The sequence below is a fragment of the Monodelphis domestica genome, chromosome 2 (assembly GCF_027887165.1).
Source record: "Monodelphis domestica isolate mMonDom1 chromosome 2, mMonDom1.pri, whole genome shotgun sequence".
In the NCBI taxonomy this organism is placed as follows: Eukaryota; Metazoa; Chordata; class Mammalia; order Didelphimorphia; family Didelphidae; genus Monodelphis; species Monodelphis domestica.
The window spans coordinates 345,372,708-345,393,357 of NC_077228.1; the positions used below are offsets into that span (position 1 = coordinate 345,372,708).

The window sequence follows — 20,650 nt, forward strand, 5'->3', positions numbered from 1 at the left end:
TGAAGGCAAAGAAATTGAAGCAAATAGGACTTGCCTCGGGTTACATACATCACTATTAAATATTTGAGGCTATATATCTGAATTCAGATCTTCCTGACTTTTGGCCCTATCTACTTCACCAACAAACAAGTAATATCCCTCTACTATGTGGAGTTCCTCTGAAAGAAAAGTAGAGAGTACTGATAGGGAGTCAATCTGCCTTCCCCATGTTATCCAAATAACTGTGAAATAAAGTACAAAGTCTAGGGCTCTTGCTCCTCCTCATCAAGTTTCTTTCCACTTCTTAGATCGACACTGGAAGAAGAGAAGAGCAAGATCTCAACAAGAGCATCAGGAAATTCTTTTTCTTTTACTAGAAGGCTAGATCCTCCTTTCAAGCTTGGGCTTAATATTGTAGCATTCTATACCTCTCAAGCAAGAATATGCTTGAGGTGGAACATAAAGCTCCACAAATACACATTTCCTTCTCTGACATCCACTTTTTGGAATGTGGCTATTATTATATGTGGCTATATATTAGCCAGGTCTAATTATATAATGATATGGAGAAAGAGTAAAGTTATAGCCACATCTCCAAGCAAATCATACTCCCAAGTAATCACCCAGAAGCAGTTAGGTGGTACATAGAGTTTTGGTCCTGGAATCAGGAAGCCTTGAGTTCAAGTTCAGACTCAGACATTTAATAGCTGTGACCCTAGGCAAGTTACTTACCATGTAGCTGCCTTAATTTCCTCAAACAAATATGAAGATTATAATAGCACTCAAGGTAGCTAGAATTAAATGAGATAATATCTGTAAGGCATTTAGCATAATACCTGACACATGGTAGGTACTTAATAAATGTTTGTTCCCTTTCTCTCTCCCTACTCCTCTTGAGATCTTAAGATATGTGTAGGGAGAGGGAGATGAGAATGAATGAGGCCATATATAAATCCTTGCCCCAGAGAGAAAAAAAGTCATTCTGATTAGGTTTTTTCCTCTAAAACAAAAGGAAGGAAGGTGTCCAGTTTAGTTCTGCCTTTGGAGAAGTTTATTTAAAAAATAATCATTAAAACAATAAGATTCTCAATTTGTACAACTTTCAAGCATTTGGGAAGAACAGGGACTCAAACTTTGGTCCTTTCTGTATCTCCATATGGCAAAATTAAAAATATTGTTTCTGTCTGCTGTAATTTCCTTATTCACAAATTAAATGAACACAAAGATCAACAATTAGACCAACAAAACTCACCTAGATGACAAAAGAAACTCAAACAGCTTAAAGAGAAATTAGAAAAATAAATTAGAACTCATTCAGTATTTGTCCTTCCAATCAGTAGTCTGAATTAATTACTTTAAGTATTAACTGACTTAAACTCCTTGCTTTCTGAGGGACTCTCAAAACTTCTTTTCCAGTATCTCAATATACTGTCTGGGAAGGATATGGTGAGCTTTCAGAAATAGACAGTCACAAGACAACATGAGGAGGGACAAACTAGTCTAGGTGAGAAAAAAAAAAGTATGCTCCACACTGATTGATTTTAAGATTAGCCTCATGATTGGCTACTGTATTTCTACCCCATTGTAGCTAGGGAAACTTAATCTCAAAAAACAAAGCATCACACAATTTTCCTGACAAGGTAAAGAATTTGCAATCCTATGATTCTAAATAGTCCCACAACTCACACAATCATTCTACTATCCTAATACTAAGCCTGATCTTCTTTACTGATAAATAAATGTCAAGGTGCCACTTTAAATCTGTTAAAAAACCTGTAAGTTTAACATTTAAAAGTTTATAGTCTGGTATAAGCAGAGAAAATTCTATTAAAAAGATTCCCAACAACAATTTAAGTTTTTACTGAAATTAAGATTTGTAACTTTGTCTCTCTTCTAAAAGTATCTCAAAATTTCTTGCACATAAAAGGCAACACAATATTAATAAGAGAGAGTCCAGGTCAGAAAATTAAGAGAGACCTAGGTTAGAATCCTCTTTCTACAATAAGGGTTACTATCTGGTTACCTTTGCTAATTTCTTAAATCCTTTAATCTCTCTAAGGTTCAGTTTCTTTAAAATAGATATCTTTAAATCTTTTCTTTGAAATGGATATAGTGCCCACAGTATTTACCTCACAAAGCTGATGTAAGGATCAAATGAGATAATGTAATATAAAGCCCTTTGTATAACTTGAAGGACTACATAAATGTCAGCTCTTGTTATCATCCTATTAAGTCCTCTTTAAATTTGGGTTGATTTATTGGTAAAGAGAAAAAAAAACTGTCAGAAAGTATATAAAAAATGTGCTGTTGTAGTTACTGGGAGTCTATAAAATTTTCAACTAACCACAGTAGTTACAACCAGGAATATGATTCTATCAGGGGTAGAAAGGAAATGAAGTAGTATCCCCAAACATAAAAAAGGGAAGTAACCACCATTTAGTTATTACATATATATAAAATAACTAAAATATAGAATAAATATATTTCTAATACTAAGGGTTAGACTCTAAGGGTGGAAGTATTACAACAAATAATCTCTTAAACTATCCATTACTTATTGTATTGGTCACGAGAACAGCACGTACTTTCCCAAGGTTATATTAAAAACAAAAATCCCTATGAATAAGCACTTGATATGGTCTGTTAATACCATACTTTTTAACTTTGTTTTTCTTTACACAAGCTTACCAGTCCCTACAAAGGTCAGATGAGAACATCTGCAGCATATTAAACTACAAACAAAAAAATTTAAGTACTACTAAGATTTTCTTGAGAGACAGTGACACCTTGTGGAAATTATGACCTTTCAAAGTGAGTTATTTAAATTAAATCTAATTTCTACTGTCTTTCAGTACTTTATATTGAATCTATCTATGGGCTTATCAGTTTGGGTACTAGTTCTACAACAAATAATTGGCACTTGAAAGAAATGTACAAACATATATTCTTTAAATAAAGAACCACTACATTAAATTGTAGAGAATATATAAATAATTTTATTACAATGCAATTCTGTTAGAAATAAAAGCAAATGCTGGTATTCTATTTCTGGTATTATATGTTATATAAAATAGAGAACAAGGGACTTAACAAAGCCTTCAGTGAATTATAATAAGTAAAAGAAGTACTTTAAACTTAGCAATACATGCACACACACATAGAGGCACCACACATTCTTACAATTCACTTCTGGATCTTTATGCATACATTTAATAGAGTAGTTTGTGAGGTGGGAGGTATATTCGGTGGTGTATTATCTTACATGAAGGCAAGAAGTTAGCAGATTTTGAAAGGTACCTGCTGCTTGAAAGCTGGGCAAAAAACAATAATAGCAACAATTATAGAGCTCAATTATAATCACACATTTTTAATGAAGTAATTCTTACAACAATAAGAATAAAAAACACATTTATATTAAAGTTTTTATTATAGAAAATAGATATAAAAGAGCAATGCCACTGTAAGCCATAAGAGGACACAAGGAAATCCCATGACAGGAGGAAGGAAAATAGATAGTTCTGACTCAAAGCATTCAGTTCTGACTCAAAGCAATGATTCAGAAAATTCTATTAAGAAATATTTGTTATATAGGCTATCTGCAACCGAGTAATAATAATGAGAAAGGATGTTATTAAATGGTTAATTATAAGCATACCAAATGCTATGGAATCAATGTTAGTCAATGTGAGATTTCCTCAAATGGAGCAACACAAGAGGAAAACAGCTTTAAATTTAAATTTAGAAAATTTGAGTCCAAATCATGACTCTTAATGTGGGTAAGGCACTTAACCATTCTGGACCTCTGTTTCCTCATCTTCATGAGGAGCAGTTGGACCAGATGTTTCCTAAGTTGTCTTCAAGCTCTAAATCCATCATGTGACTCAAACAAGGAACTGAAGGATAAGAAATATTTAGGAAGGTTAAAAAAAATGGTATGTGCATTTGTGTCCATTTTCAAAATAATAGCATTTTAAAGTTCAAATTTAAATCTCCACCTAGATGTCCAAAAGGTATCTCAAACTCAACACTGAAAACAGAATTCATCAACCTCCCCACTAAACCCATCACTATTAAGAAATCCCCTACTCTTTCAAGGTCACCATTACAACCATGATTCTTCATTCTTCTTCTCTACCTTGTCCATATTCAATTAACTGATGTCATGTCAGTTCTACTTGAATATATCAATCCTCTTGTTCACATACCCAACACCCAAATAGAGATGAACTACAATAGTACAGGACTATCTCAATTATCTCCTAATTGATCTTATTTCCAATCTGCACTCCATAAAATCCAAAAATTGCTATTTAAAAAAATATAGTTATAAAAATGCCAGATGCTTCCCAAGAAGCACCAATAATGACATATTATCTTTTAAAGTCCTCCTCTGGCATTTAAAAGCCTTCACAATCTAACTCCAATCTATCTTCCAAGATTGATTTCACATTATTCTTCACCCCTGCCCCTATACTTCCATGCATACTATAGTCCAAACTATCTTGCTTCTTTCTGTAACGCATGAATGATTTAAACATTTCTAACCCCCATTCTTTTGCATGGGTTATTCCTTATTTCTAAAATGCTCTCCTTCCCACTCCACATCGTGGAATCCCTATCTCCCTTCAAGATTCATTCAGACATGTCTTGCTCGTATGGCTTGTGGCAGTTTGGCAGGTTGCAGCTTGCCGCTTGCCAGTGAGGTGACTGGGAGTTCTTAGCATGCTTGGTGAGTGATTCAGGCTGATTCCTTTTTCCTTTACCTCTTAAAACACTCTTCTCCCAGGAGACCCCTCATCTCAGAGGAGGCCTCGTGGCTGGTAGCTGTGCTAGATTGAGAAGGCCCCTTGGCCAAGGCCTCTGAACTCCTTCCTGGTTCAGCCTGGGCTGGAACAGTTTAAATTCTCTTTTCTCTCTCTCTCTCCCCTTAATTTCTTCCCTCTATTGTAATTAAAACACCATAAAATTCCCAAACTGACTAGAGTATTTTATTGGGATTGACCCTGGCGACCACTAGTATAATATATTCAATCAATAACCTCTAAACTCTACCCCTTACAGACACTTCTTCTTACCCAAAGCCCTTCCTGAGGCTAGTTCAATTATTGCATTTACAAATCAAGAGTGTAGCAGACCCAATAGGCACTTAAAGTGAATTTGAACTTAAGGTATAAAATTCATACTTCCTGCTATTTACTGTGTACATCTTGTTGATAAATCACCCATTTTAAAAAATGATGATCACCCATTTTAAAAGTATAATGGAAGACCCTAGGCTAGTCTAAACCCCCACTGACTAGCACTTTCCATTCTTCTCCCTTCAAATCAATATGGTACTGATTCTAAGATGGAAGGTAAGGGCTTAAAAAAAAAAGGTATAATGGAAGAAAAAAAAAGATTACCTTTTCATGAATGTCCCTACTGACTATTCTTCCTCCCTCAAATTTTCTCCCATTCCTGTCCATTCTCCATCAGCTGTAAGAACAACCTTTCTAAAGTCTACCTTTGACCATGCCACACTCCCAGTTTCTATTAGGAACAAGAATCCACTCAATAAACTCCAGTGGCTCCCTATTTCCTCCAGGATCAAATGGAAAATCCACTGTTTGATTTTTAAAATCTTTCATCAGGCTTCTTCCTACCTTTTCAGTCTTCTTACACTTTATTCCCCAATCATGTCACTAGTGTTCTTACTGTTCCTCACATGTAGCACTCATATCTCCCTACTCTGTCCCTTTTCACTACCTGTCCCTCAAACCTGGAATGCTCTCTTTCCTCCTCTCTGCTTCATAGCTTCTCTGACTTCCTTTAAGACTTTGCTCAAAACTCATCTTCTGCAAGAAGCTTTCCCCAATTCTTTGTAGTGCTGGTGCCTTCCCTCTAAGATTTCCATTTAAGTTCTGTGTGTATGCTCACACACGCATATGCGTGCATGCACATAGACACCTAGACACACACACACACACACACACACACACACACACACACACACACACACACACACACCTTAAGTTCCTTGAGGATGGGGATTCTTTTGTCTTTCTTTGCAATTCTATAACTTATGACAGTGACTGGAATGTTTTAATTACTTAATAAATAATAACTGACTTACTGCTTAATGGGAAACATTTTGGAAAAATTTGACAGAGCTAAGAAGATATTATCATGGCATGAACTTAAAAAGTTTTTTCTAACACAGTTGATGTTTTATTGGTGATATATTTGAAATTAACTAATGGATTTAGCTTACTTTGTTCCATTGTAATCAATAGTCTATAACTTCCTTGGGACACATAATCTACATGACCCTAGTTTCTAATAATTAATAGAGCTGTCAGAAATAGATTAATTAAATAGAAAACACAAACTGATTTCATGTTTTAAAAGTTTAAATTTACTCTGAAACTGTACAACTTGTCTATAAATTAAAAATTATATGAATTACAAAAGTTATAATTTTAATAAAAGGTACTACATGCTAATCTAAATCATCACTGCATTGTCAAAGTTTGATTTTTCAGGAATATCATCTTTAAAGGAAAGAAAAAGTCCAAATGTCAAGCAAGACATTCAATTGAATAGAAATGATTTTCTACTTCTATTTAATTTCAATCTAACAGGAATCTGATTTACACCATTTTGTTAGAGTGGTCTGGTGAGACTCCAAATTTACATACTGAAAGGCCAAACTAATATAGTTTTCAAAACTCCTACCTATATTTTCAAAGAGTACTTTTTATATTAGACATTTCATAGGACACTATTCTATTATTTGCTTAGTAGAAGTCTTGGAAAATATAATTCAGTAAACAAATCAACAAATTCTCCAGTTTAGAATATAACTATTCCCTGTTAATTGGGTCATGTAATATGCTTTTTATGTAAATATAAAGCATAGCCATTTTTCTTTAAGACTGTTATGGACTAATATTTCCAACATATTTTAAATTGCAGTTGGGAACTGGGTTAATATTTACAGCAAAAATCTATTCATTTAATGAAAAGCACTATATCATGAATAATATTCTTTACTTATATAACAGTCTTTACCTGAAAAAACAGACTGTTAATATTAAGTGAATAATTTATGTTAAAACATTTCATTTTCTTTATCTGTTACCAAGATATAATTCATATTAAAAACACAATTTTCAAAAATTGCCATCTCTATTGCTACTATAAATTATGTACCTATGTATATAACTTGCATATTCAATTTCTAAAAACTATACGTTAAATAGTAAAAATTCTGGTGTTACTTGTATGTTCATAGATGGAATGGATTAAGAAGTGAAAGCACTGGTTTCATTTTTAATGAAAATAGATGATTTGGACAGATTTAAAATATAAAAATTCAATGATGAAGGTAGAAGGATAAGAAAGGGATCAGAAGGAGAAAGTAGAGAAATAAACAGCATTATACTAAGTGCAATGCAGTGAAAAGATACATGGGTATGAAAAGTAGATGGCTCGGTATCATAGTTTAAAAGAAATGGCTATTCTTTATGAATCTGTGGCAAATCGGGGCAAAGAAACAAATAATATGGAATATTATCTATAAAATGCATGACTTTAAAGTCCCTTGAAAGTAAACTAACTACATTACACACAGAATGCTTAAAAAATGCTTTAAAAATGTGGTATACACTGTAATGCAATAACAAGTTTTATTTCAATTATTAATTTCTGAATAAATCTTTTAAAAAGCAAAAATAATACCTATAAAACAATTACCCTAAAATACCAATCAGTAAGTAATAAACACAATTATTATAAAAACAAATATTGTCTAGGCAGAAATATGTTGTAAAATATTTATCCTTGTGATAATAATACTGTAGATTCTGATAAACCAGGCTAATTTTTAGGGGGAAAAATAAGTATTTTCTTTGTATATATAAAAAAGAATGGAACTTGCCAAAAAAATTAAATAGTGTAAATGAAGATTTTGAGAAGTGACAAATGCATCTGCAAAGAGAAAAGGAGCTCAGAACCTTGTGAAACACCAATCAACTAAGATGAGGAGAAAGTTCCTTGGAACCTTGGGAAAGAGCAGTTAAACAGCGCACTGACTGAAAAGGATTCCTTCTCTCACTGTTGAACCAGAAGATGGGAGATAAATTCTCTCTCTAGCATCTGTCTTATTCATAAGATTGTGTGGTGAAAAGACTTTTGGGTTTTTAGCCCAGAAGAAACCTGTTAGCATTGCTGTCACATCTCCCCTTAGGGAAAGATAACTTTGTTTCCTGAATTTGAATATATCTTTAAATCTTCAATCAACAGGGATAATTTAGAAAATTTAGGGAGACCTGTTTTCCTCTCACCCTTACCCTCTCCTTACCTCCTCTACCCAAAAGAATAAAAGACCTCTCTCTTAGATAAAAGATTTGATTGTGGGATTTTGGTTATTAGGGGAAATCTTCAATCTTACCATCTCTGAGAAGAATATTTTAAGAGTTGGGAGGGAACAATAGATAGTGCAGGGTGAGGGCTCAAAATCCAGTCTTTTCCTGGTTTGCTTCCAGGTGTTACCTTTCTAATATTTCCCCATTACTGTAATTCCCCTAGTATAAATATCTACTACAATAATCTTTGAATACCTTATTGGTCTCAATTAAGGCCCCATTTTCCCCTTCTGACTAGACCTGATATAGAAACCTGAGATATAGGATTATGTCTTTAATAGATAATGTAATGAAACAAAATAAAAGGATGTAGAAGGGCCTTTAAAAAGAGGTTATGGTAGATTAACAAAGGCAAATTAAAGGTTGATTTTACTTAACATGAAAATAGCAAAGAGAGAGTTTACTTACCCTTCTCCCCCCATTCTGGTTATTTTTAGGCGAAAATCTACAGAATTCAGACTGGGAGGTTTCCATTTCAAAATATCATCACACCGGCCAGGTTTGTATTTCTAAAGTAAATTTTAAAAAAATTAATGGTTATAATTGCATTAAATATTTTAAGATTATAAAAACACATAAGTCCAAGGTATCTAACAATTATTTTCAAATGCATATTTGAAATTGAAAAAATACTGCTACAATTTATTTCCTTGATATTGTTTTTCATATTATTCAACCAACAAAGAATCCACAGCATGTTCTGTAACCAGAACTAATTCTCTGTCCAACCCTAATCCCAAACCATTATCATTACCACTTGATGGAGGTGGTCAAAGAAAGCTAGGACATCAAATTGCAAAATGCAAGGAAGAAAAATGTGTCAGATAATCTGTAAACTGAGTCCTTTACTCTCTTCTCTACTATTATTGGAATATCTCCTACTCCAAAATGACTACCTTAATCTGTTGATGCTATCACTAATCAACCAAGCTTAAAACAGAAATAATCCTCTAATTTTTCCCTTTAATTTGCCCTATGAATTCATCCACATACCAAGAGCTGTTGCTTCTCTTTCGTTTGTCTCATATTTGTCCCCGACTATTTATTTTCAATACCATTATCCTAGGTTGTTCTCATCTTCACCTGCTTGGATTACTTAAATTGCCCTCTATTTCCAGACTAACTTATTTTTCTAAAACATTACTCTGGTTAAGTAATTTTCCTGATTAAAAATTTATAAGGAAAAACAATGAAACAGAATCTCCTCATTTGGCTTACAAGATCTTCTACCTAAATTGGACCCACTCTTTTTTCCCCTTTTTCTTCTAACCACAAACTTTGTGCCCTCATAGGGCTGGTCTAAATGTTTTAGGTATTGCTGAATACTTAAATATGAAATTGAAGGCCAAAAGTAGCTGATGGAAATTATAGGTTAGTATGTAGCAAAGACTTCAACTGAAAAATACATGATACAAAGAAAGGAATGCAAGAATCCAAGAAAGCTTTATTTCATAAAGGCCAAGCTTTGTTTTATAAGAAGATAATGTCATCTCCCTCTATATTTGAAGACTTTCATATCAAAAGATCATGAATTTAGAGCCTGAAGGGACTTTAGAGGTCATCTAGCTCAACTTATACAGAAGAGGAAATAATTTACCTTAGTGATTTAATCAAGATCACACACATATTAAGGAGCAAAATTGGGTTCTTTGACTTTGCCTCTAGCTCTCTTTGCACTCAAAGAGCCAGGACAGTAGTCAGTCCTCCAGTGAGTTGGGCCTGGAAACTTTAGGGTTTTATGGAGAAAATCCATTAGTGTGAAGGATTTCAGCATCAGTTAATTTCCCAATATTTCCTAGGGACTCAATTATGATCTAATGTATATATGCCAAGTGATCTCAATTGTGAGATGCAAGAAACAGTATAAATACACATATATGTACATGAACAACTAATATACATACGTGCCAATCAATAAATGTTTATTTAGCACTTTCTATGTGTGAGGAACTCTATTAAAGTACTCAAAATACAAAGAAGTGTTCTTTGTTCTCAGGGAGGTTACAATCTAATGGGGGAGATAACATGCAAAGACCTATGAAAGAAACAAATCATATAGAGGATTGGAAATAATCAGTTGAGGAAATGGGACTCTAGAATTAAGGGAGATGAGGAAAGGCAGCATGTAAAAGGTAAGACCTGGAACTTAAAAAATAGCCAAGGATGCCAGAAGGCAGAGATGAAGAAAACATTTCAGGCATGGGAGATAGCTAGTGAAAATACGTGATAATGGACTATTTTATGAGAGGAACAGTAAAGAAGCAAGGGTCAGCCAGTCAAATAAATAAAAAATAAAAGTATACCAAGTCACTATATGAAATTAATATGATTTGTTATGGACTAATGTTGCTAAAATATGTAACAGTGTTTATGTTTTTAGAATAACATAAAATCATGATTTATTGACATTTTCATGGTCACATCATTCACAAACTTACAGGAAAGGGCAAGATCCCCCTTTTCTTTTATTCTATGCAGTTTAACAATTATTCAGTTTTTTATTAGAGGAATTTCTATTTCAAGCCCACTACCTGTACCATTATCCTTTAATATGTACATTTACTAAAAAAGTCAGGTGAAATACATGACATTCATACTACTAGATAAACAACTCAAAGTACAATTTTTTAAAACAAGAAGCTCATTAATGACCTTCTTAATGTCTCCCTCTAAGTTCTGAGCTTTATTTCTTTTCCTGTTGATAGTGAGTGAACAGTATTTTGGGAAGGTATCATTTTTAAAGAAGTTCAGGATTCCTAAAGTATTAAAAAGTCCCAAGTTTTTTAAAATAGCAACTAATGATTCTGACTTTTTAACAATGCCCAAATAGTAGATTTTAATATATTTCAATATCAACCAATAAATATTTTATTGTCTAATAAATGCTGGATAGTATTACAAAGTTTTGCAAACATTAAGTGTTACATTGTAATGAGTTATTTCTTAATTAGGTAAGCAATAAAAGATTCTTGATAGTTTAGGAATAGGTGGACAGAGAGATGAGTTTGAGTGAGCTGTATTTCTTTAATTCAGAGTGGAATATTCAAAGTGGATGATGAAAAAAAGGAATTTCCCAGAGGCTCTTGGGAAGGGCAGTTGGACCAACAATCACTCTTTGGACAGTCCTGATTAAGGAAGGGTGTCCAAGGACCTTGCTCTGAGAATTTGAGAAAAATTTGGTGGTTTATTACTTGGAAAACTCCCTAGTATCAAGAAGAGAGAGAAAGTGGTTGAAGAAGACTGGTGTTGCAGTTCCTCTGTGTCAGTAGTTGGCAAGAGAGAGCAACAGTTGAGTGGAGGAGTCGGTGAACTTCTGATAGGCTAAATTTCATTTGAGCAGAAGGAAGAAATACAATTTATCTATCACTGTTTATAAAATTATATTTTAGTTTTAGGATAGGAAGATAGCTAATCTGGGGATTAGATAGTAAGAGTAGTTAAATCAGATTTGAGAAATCAAGCATGAATAAAGTCTCTTGTGAGAGATTTGGGGGTGGTTTTTAGTTAAGATAATTTTATAAATTCTTAAGTAGGGAAATATATCTCCTAAATCTTTCCAAGTTTAGTATCTCCATTTTCCTTTTCCTATCACTGTTCCTACAGAAGTTAATATAAATAAATAGGTTTTATAGAAAGTTATCTCCAGTCAAGTACTTAAACTGCTGTTCCAACCAACTCTCAATCATCAACTTCCAACAACTGAATCTTCTATAGTCTATTAATAGACTATTAATAAACTATTGTAAGAGAAAAAAAATGGAAACTGGAAGAGCTACAAGAGTCCCACAAGCAGCAAAGGGGGGATGGGCAGAAAAGAATTGGAACCATGGAGTGAGAGATAAAACTGATCCAGGCACTTGAAACTGACTCCTGGCAGAGAGTACTTGAGAAGGGTTTTGACTGACTGAATCAAAAAGTCAGTGATCTTTCTCTCCCTTCAAATTCCTGATTCCAGATGCTCCCAAACCCCCACCAGTGGACAAGGACTTTTGAGAGACAAGCATTTCACAAAGATCTCTACAACTCCCCTTGAACTTGGGGACACTTGCTCTGCCAGCCAAGAAACCAGGGTTTCTCTACTCTGAACTCCTCAGGGGTTCAGGTTATCAGACCTGAGTTGTCTAACTTTAGGGGGTGGGGGGAAGGGTGTTAATTAGATAGAGACCCCCTCTCCTTTCCCTCCTGAATATCAATCCTCACCCTTCATCAGCCCTGTCCCTTTCCTGCTTCCCTTGAATAAACTGTTACTAGGACCCAGAACTGACTCCAGATTTATTAGAAGACAGCTTGAATTGAGATGGGAAAGAAGTGGCCTCTCTCTCTGTCTCTCTCCAGAATAAAGAGGCTTAACACCTGAAACCTCTTCTAACAAAGATCCCAGAAAACCTGGCAGCAGGAGTTGAAGACAGCCATAGTGAAGGGGTCTAATCAGAGAGGGCTGGGGTGGGGGAGGGGAGACAAAATCCATCCTCCTCTCCTCTGGCTAAACAACACCTCTTCTCATTCTGTCCTTGCCTAGAAGAAAGAAGACTCCATTCCCTTTTCACCCTTTCTTCCTTTATTATAAATCCCTCTCCCTTCCCCCCCCCCCCTTTATTACAAGTGGCACCCCAGGGGTTAAAACGATTTCATCACCAACTGCCATTCTTTGACAGTCGGAACTTTGAGCAGGGCAGCCATCTTAAGGGACAGTACACAGGCAGTCATCACATAGAATCAGACAATGTTGGTAAAATCCATCTTAGCGTATTGGGGATACTGTTTTATTTACAATACCATCACTGGTAAGATAAATGATACAATTGGGGAAGTATTTAACATCAATAAATACTGGAACAAACTACCATTTGAGATATCAACATTATGGCAGACTCTTCCACAGGCGTATGTAGCTCTAGTGGCTATTGGGAAGGCATGTACAGACTTCACAAAGGGAATTAGGATAATCCTGGGAAATAAGGCAATGATCAAAATAATGGACAAGCAGACATATTCTCTCAAATACCAATTATAATTGAGATGTGCCAGGAACATAGCATGAGAAAGAATGGGAACCTGGGGAATGGGCCTGAGACAGTGCCTGAGCAGGTGGCTAAAGACAACACAGACATGAGCGAGGGCAATGAGACACCCAACTTAACAACAAGAGTGACAGTGGGAGTGTGCAACAAAAAAGTCCTGGTAAACAAACAAACTAGCTATGAACCTGAGGAAGTCCTGGGGGGCACACAAAATCATGCCTCTCTGGGATTTCATCAAACTGACACCAGACTCAGGGATACTGCATGCAAAGGTGCATAAGTCTTTTACCACCCAAGACTTAGACTTGCTGAAACACAGGATGTCCAGATTTATATCTGAGCCATTTAAATGTGTAAATGAACTGAAAAGAGCATTCAGGCTTCATGAGTCTGATTTCAGGGATGTGGAGATCCTGCTTTCTGAACTTTCACGCCCCAAGAGCACAAAAAATTTATTGAGAAAACTCGCCAAGATGACAGTCTTATTATTATTAGCACCTAGCCGGAAGTATATGAAGATTCTGACATTGCAAGACCATTATATATGAGTTATCTTAAAGAAGCTAGGGAGGATTGTTATAAGCAATAAGATCTTTTTGTGATAGACCAAAAGCATGGGGGAAATTTGACAGATTTCAACAGAAGAAAAAAAGAGCATCCTTCCCTATTCATTCACATGCTTCTCAAGAACACAGAAGTCATCTCAGCTTATAGCCAGGATTCCCAAGAATCCTTTGCTCATGTTAGAAGGCAATTCCTTCAAGGTTGCACCCAACATCTTGGAATTTTTTTTCTGGAATTACTGTCCTAAATAAATCTCTTTCCTCATCAGAACTTAGGGACTCAGCTACTTACCTTTTTGAAAAGAAAGAAGAACAAGATAGGGAAAAGGAAGAGCTGAAAAAAAAATTGCATGAGACCAAAGAAACTTTGAGACAGAAAGAGATAGAAGAAGTAAAAAACCTGGACACTATTAAAACATTCACAAGACAAAATACACAGTACCAACAAAGAAGGCAAAGAGATAATAGGAAGTGTTTCTCATGTAATAGAATTGGCCAGGTGGTTAGCTTTTTGCCCAATGAAGGCCAAATATGAGCAAGGATACAGTAGGGGTAGAAATTATCAATACCAGAGATCACATTATTAATATCTACAATTTAATTAACAGATCGAATCTCCAACAACACTTTCTAATAAACAGTCAAGAAAATCTGAGTCCAAATTCTGCCTTGCCACTACTTGCTTGCTGAGTGATCCTGGAAAAGTTATGTTACCCAGATAATACTGTAGAATTTTGTTTTTAATTCTTATTTAGGTCACCATAAAGTTTAGTGAAGGTAGTACACACCTTATGTGTTCCCTACAGTAACAAACATCATAGATTCATTCTGTATTTGCATAAGAAAATATTGCTAAATAACATTTATCTACCATATTTGAAGACTGAGAAAAATTTTCTGTAAAGTTTACCAGTTTACCTGAAAATTTTTTAATTTTAGCAATTTATATTAAAATTAACTGAATTCCTAAAATTGTCACAATGCAACAAAATTAATAACTTTAGTTACCTAAGTTATTTAAATTTAAAAACATAAAAACAAAATAGGTCAATAAAATAAAACAAATTTACTTTCAAAGTTATATTCAATTATGCCTGAAATTTTTGTAACTTCCATGTATATTAGAAAAAAGTTTGGATCTAATATACTACAAGTGATAACAGTTGAGGTCCACGTAATATAGATTTTTAGTATCATAAGAAAATACTTTAATAAGAAAGATTGATTTTGGCTTTAAAAGAATAGTGTTGATTCAAAATCCAGAAGTCTAGATATTCAACTTATAGATGCATTCTATGACTTTCTCTTCTTTCTTGATAAAACAGTCTCAGAAAAAAAAGCTAGGAGCACTGAATTATTAAATTTAACTGCTGGTAACATTTACATGCGGAGAGATTGCTAAAAATTGAACTTTGGGCTAGGATTTATCACCTACTGAACATAAATCCAGGTCCCAATTAGGGCAAACAGTTAATGAATTTTCACAGCATATTCCCATTGGTTTAGAAGCAATTACCATATTTACCACAATTATAAACCTGATTATGGTATACATGCAACCATATCAAGGGATTCATTGTTCATGGTAATTACTATCTAGCTATACTAAGCTGGATCTAAGATGGAGGGCAGCCTGAGATGAGTTAAGTAAAGTACAGCTTCCAAGAAACTGAGGTAAGTACAGAGATCATTCGAAGGAAGTGAGGCAAGAAATATATGGGGCAAATTCAAACCTCATTCATTCTTTCTGAAAAAAGAAGGAAAGGGTTATTCCTCAATAGAGGGATCAAAGGATATGAAAAAGCATTTTAAAAGGAAATAATATAAGCAATTAGCAATCAAAAAGTTTTATTCTCTAAATTATTATTAGAGAAAGGGAAATTAATGCAACCTTGAGGTTTAATCTTAAAGCTATCAGACAGGCAAAGATGACAGAAAAGAAAAATGGCAACTGTTGGAGAAGTTACAAGAAATAAAAAAGATATACAAGGGCACTGTAGTAGAGTTGTGAGTCAGTATAGCCATTTCTAGAAATCAACCTAGAACTGTTCCTGAAAAGTTACCAAAATATACATACATACCTTTTGGCTTACTTATACCACTAGTAACTCAAACTTCCAAAGTAATTAAAGAAAGAGGAACTGGATCTAAATGTACAAACATATTTATAATAGATTTTCTCAGGGTAGGCAAAAATTGGAAATTAAGAGGATGTCCTATTATAGAGTAACTAAACAATTGAGATATACAAATGTCATGGAATATTACTAAGCCATAAGAAATATTGAGACAAACAATTTCAGAAAAAATTGGGAAGATTTTAAAAAACTGATTTAAAGCAGAGAATAAGAACAATTTATTGACTAATAATTTTATATGTAAAAACAACATTAAAATACTTTAAAAACTCAAATCAATAGGAAAAACCATGAGTTTAAAAGGATGAAGGTGAAACATCACTCACCTCCTGAGAGAAAGGTGATTAACTTAAATAACAGAGTGAAACTATATATTCAGGTATGATGCAAGTAGGAATTTGGCTATGTATTGAAGGCTTTATTTATTTATTTTTTTTATTAGAGAGGAAAAGAAGGAGTTAGATGATGAATAGAAGGATGGACAGATGGAATATATTTTCATGAGAGGCAATTAATAGTAGTGTATATAGAGTTGGCCTCAAAGTCAGGAAGATTTGGCTTTAATTTCTAATTCTGATACATAGTAACTGTGTAACCCTGAGCAGGTCATTTGACTTCTCAGTGCTCCATACAACTCTATAAAACTTTTAAGGTTAAAAAAAGATGACCATCTATGCCAGTGATGGCAAACCTTAGAGACTAAACGCCCAAACTGCAACCCTCATGCTGCCTGTGAGCCCCAAGCTTTACCCCAGATGGGGGAGGCAGGAAGCACTCTCATTCTGCAGTTAGGCAGAGAGGTGGTGATAAGAGAAATGTCCTTAGGTATGGTAGAGAGGGGGAGGGGAGCAGCCCCGTCTGGCACGCGTGCCATAGGTTCATCGACACAGATCTATACTGATAAAGGGAGTGTGTTTACCCAAATTCCATTTAACAAGATCACAAGACCCTTTATCCTATTTCATATACATGAATATCACATTTTCATGAAGTTTATAAATTTAACCTTTAATAATATTTAAGTGCCTTAAATACTTTCCTTTGAAAACTTTTCAGCTTAATTCACTAGTCTTCCAGATACATGAGCCTTTAGAGCTACAGATGAAGAAAGGCAATCTATTTCTGAATGTCCAGCATATAAAAAACATGCTAGGGTCAATTCCAGAAAGGCAAAAGTCTTAACAACACTTTGTACATTATGAACTCATGGTCCTGATTCTAAGCTATCAGAATTCACAGAAGTAAGTGAATTAGAAAACACCAATTTTCTCAAATGATTAGAAATATGCAATATATGTGTTGAGTGACTTCACTGAGATTTGGTTTATCCCACTTAAATCGTAAAATGTCTTAAACTGCAGGATCTGTTAAAAAGTATATTAATGCATTCAGAAAGTAAACTACACAAAGAGTATGATAATTGGAAGAATAATGAATATAGGAGTAATAACAAGAACATTAGAGTTAGTCCCTTTCTAGTTATCAAACTGCTTTAAGTACTAATATTGATTTGGACCTTTTTATCTGAAAAGAAACTGTTGTTCCCCAACCATGAAACTTTGGACAAGCCACTTAAATTTTATGCATCTCCATTTACTCATCTATAAAATCAGAGAATAAAGCAAATTCCTTGCTCATTTCAGGGAGATAAAGAGTTCAAAAAAGGTGAATGGATATCATAAATTGTAAGGTAGTGGTGTCAAATTCAAATAAAAATGAATCTCAGCCAGGAGCATAATTGCCTTAGAAAACCACAAATTAACTTTATGTTTTTATTTTATTTTTGTTTATTTGGTTAAACATCCCATAATTACATTTTAATTTGGTTTGGGGTATACTCTCCAGTTTTGTGCACCAAGAAGCCAGCCATAAGTTTAACAACTCTGTTCAAGAGTATCATTAAAATAAAATCTAATATAATTTGGGCATTTAATGACTACTTTAGTTTCACTGAGTAGCATGCATCCATTCTGAAAGTTTGTTTATGATAAGCCAAGAAAAACACATTATAAAACATATACACCACATCTGAAATAATTGAAGATAATTTCTTAAGAATCATAACCTACAATTCAGATCATTTAATTAACTTTAACACTTTCATTAGGTTAAGAAAAATATTTATTTGGCTATCATATATAATTTATAAAAATACATTCTTTATAAGAATAGCATGAAGTGTGTTAATATGGCGTTTGGTGGTTTTTTAAATTTTTAGTTTTTTGAGATGGGGGCATATCTATTATTATTGTGGAAATTCTCTCTGCCATTAACTATAAAGAACCTTAGAACGTAATTTTAGAACATTGCTGGGGAGGCACAAGACTAAATCACTTAGCTAAAGGTCACGCTGCCAAGATGTATTAGAACCCAAGTCTTCTTCACTATAAAGCTAATTTTCTATGCAGTATGTTAAGTTTCCTCTGATAAAACAAGTACTACTACTTCCATTTTACAAAGAGAAAGGAAGGGAAAAGGCATTTATTAAGCATCTATTATGTGCCAGAAACTGTGCTTAGAACTCTACAAATATTACTTCATTTGATGCAACAACTCTGTGAGGTAATTCTCATTATGATCCCTATTTTAGAGTCGAGAAAACCGAAGCAGACAAATGTTAAGGGACTTGTGTTGGGTCATACAATTATTAAATATCTGAGGCTAAATTTGAATTCAGATCTTTATTTCATTATTACATAATTTATTTAGCCTTTTTCCCCCTTATAAACATAATTTTATTTGGTCATTAGAAAAAAAGATCATTTTCTTTTCCTCCCTCTGCCCCCTCCCATTGGCAATGCGTGATTCCTCTGTGTATCACATGTGTCCTCGATCTGAAATGATTTCCATGTTATTGGTTTTTGCATTAGGGTGTTCATTTACAGTCTTTCTTCAATCATACCCCCTCCACCAGTATGGTCAAGCTGTTGCCTTTTCATGGTGTTTTTAGTCCCAGCATTTATCCTCTGCTTGTGAGTAGGGTTTTTTCTCCTTGATTCCTGCAGGTTGTTCAGGGACATTTCATTAACACTAATGGAAAAGTCTATTACATTCGATTGTACCACAGTGTATCAGTCTCTGTGTACAATGTTCTCCTGGTTCTGTTCCTTTCACTCGGCATCAGTTCCTAGAGGTTGTTCCAGTCTCCATGGAATTCCTCAACTTTATTATTCCTTTTAGCACAATAATATTCCATCACAAACATATACCACAATTTGTTCAGTCATACCCCAATTGAAGGGCATCCCCTCATTTTCCAATTTTTTTGCACCGCAAAGAGCGCAGCTATGAATATTCTTGTACATGTCTTTTTCCTTATTATCTCTTTGGGGTAAAAACCCAGCAGTGCTATGGCTGGGTAAAAGGGCAGGCAGTCTTTTATCACCCTTTGGGCATAGTTCCAAATTGCCCTCCAGAGTGGCTGGATCAATTCACAACTCCACCAGCAATGAATTAATGTACCAACTTTGCCACATCCCCTCCAACATTCATTACTTTCCTTTGATGTCATGTTAACTAATCTGCTAGTTAAGAGGTGATATCTCAGTGTTGTCATTGCCTATTTTAATGCCTTCAATTTCTTTTTCTTCTCTAATTGCTACTGCTAGTGTTTCTAGTACAATGTTAAATAATAGAGGTGATAATGGGCATCCTTATTTCACTCCTGATCTTACTGGGAATACATCTAGTTTATCGCCATTGCAGATGATGCTTGCTGATAGTTTTAGATATATACTGTTTATTAATTTTAGGAAAGACCCTTCCATTCCTATTCTTTCTAGTGTTTTTAATAGGAAAGGGTATTATATTTTATCAAAGGCTTTTTCTGCATATATTGAGATGATCATGTGATTTTTGTTGGTAATCATGTGATGCGTGTTGATATGGTCAATTAAGTGGATGGTTTTCCTAATATTGAACCAGCCCTGCATTCCTGGCATAAATCCTACTTGATCACAGTGAATGACCCTCCTGATCACTTGCTGGAGTCTTTTTGCTAGTATCCTGTTTAAGATTTTTGCATCTATGTTCATTAGGGAGATTGGTCGGTAGTTGTCTTTCTCAGTTTTTGACCTGCCTAGCTTTGGAATCAGTACAATGTTTGTGTCATAAAAGGAATTGGGCAGAACTCCATCTCTGCTTATTATGTCAAATAGTTTGTATAGTATTGGGATTAGTTGTTCCTTGAATGTTTGATAGAATTCACTTGTGAATCCATCAGGTCCTGGGGATTTTTTCTTAGGGAGTTCTTTGATAGCCTGTTCAATTTCTTTTTCTGATATGGGATTATTTAAGAATTCAATTTCTTCTTCTGTTAGTCTCGGCAATTTATATTTTTGTAACTATTCGTTCACATCGCCTAGATTGGCATGTTTATTGCCATATAATTGGGCAAAGAAGTTTTTAATGATTGCCTTAATTTTCTCTTCATTGGAGGTGATGTCCCCCTTTTCATCTATGACACTGTTAATTTGCTTTTCTTCTCTCCTTTTTAAAATTAGATTGAAAAATACTTTGTCTATTTTGTTTCTTTTTTCAAAGTA

General features: G+C 34.3%; 1 protein-coding gene across 4 annotated transcripts in view; it reads right to left on the minus strand.

The window, feature by feature from the left end:
* Positions 1–20,650, minus strand: part of RNGTT (RNA guanylyltransferase and 5'-phosphatase) — a 331,943-nt gene that overhangs the window by 119,330 nt on the left and 191,963 nt on the right. For all 4 annotated transcript variants that reach the window (XM_007484310.3, XM_056818579.1, XM_001376428.4 and 1 more), the window contains one exon: positions 8,793–8,893. In XM_007484310.3, the coding sequence (XP_007484372.1) occupies positions 8,793–8,893 (101 nt within the window). The remainder of the gene's footprint in view (positions 1–8,792; positions 8,894–20,650) is intronic.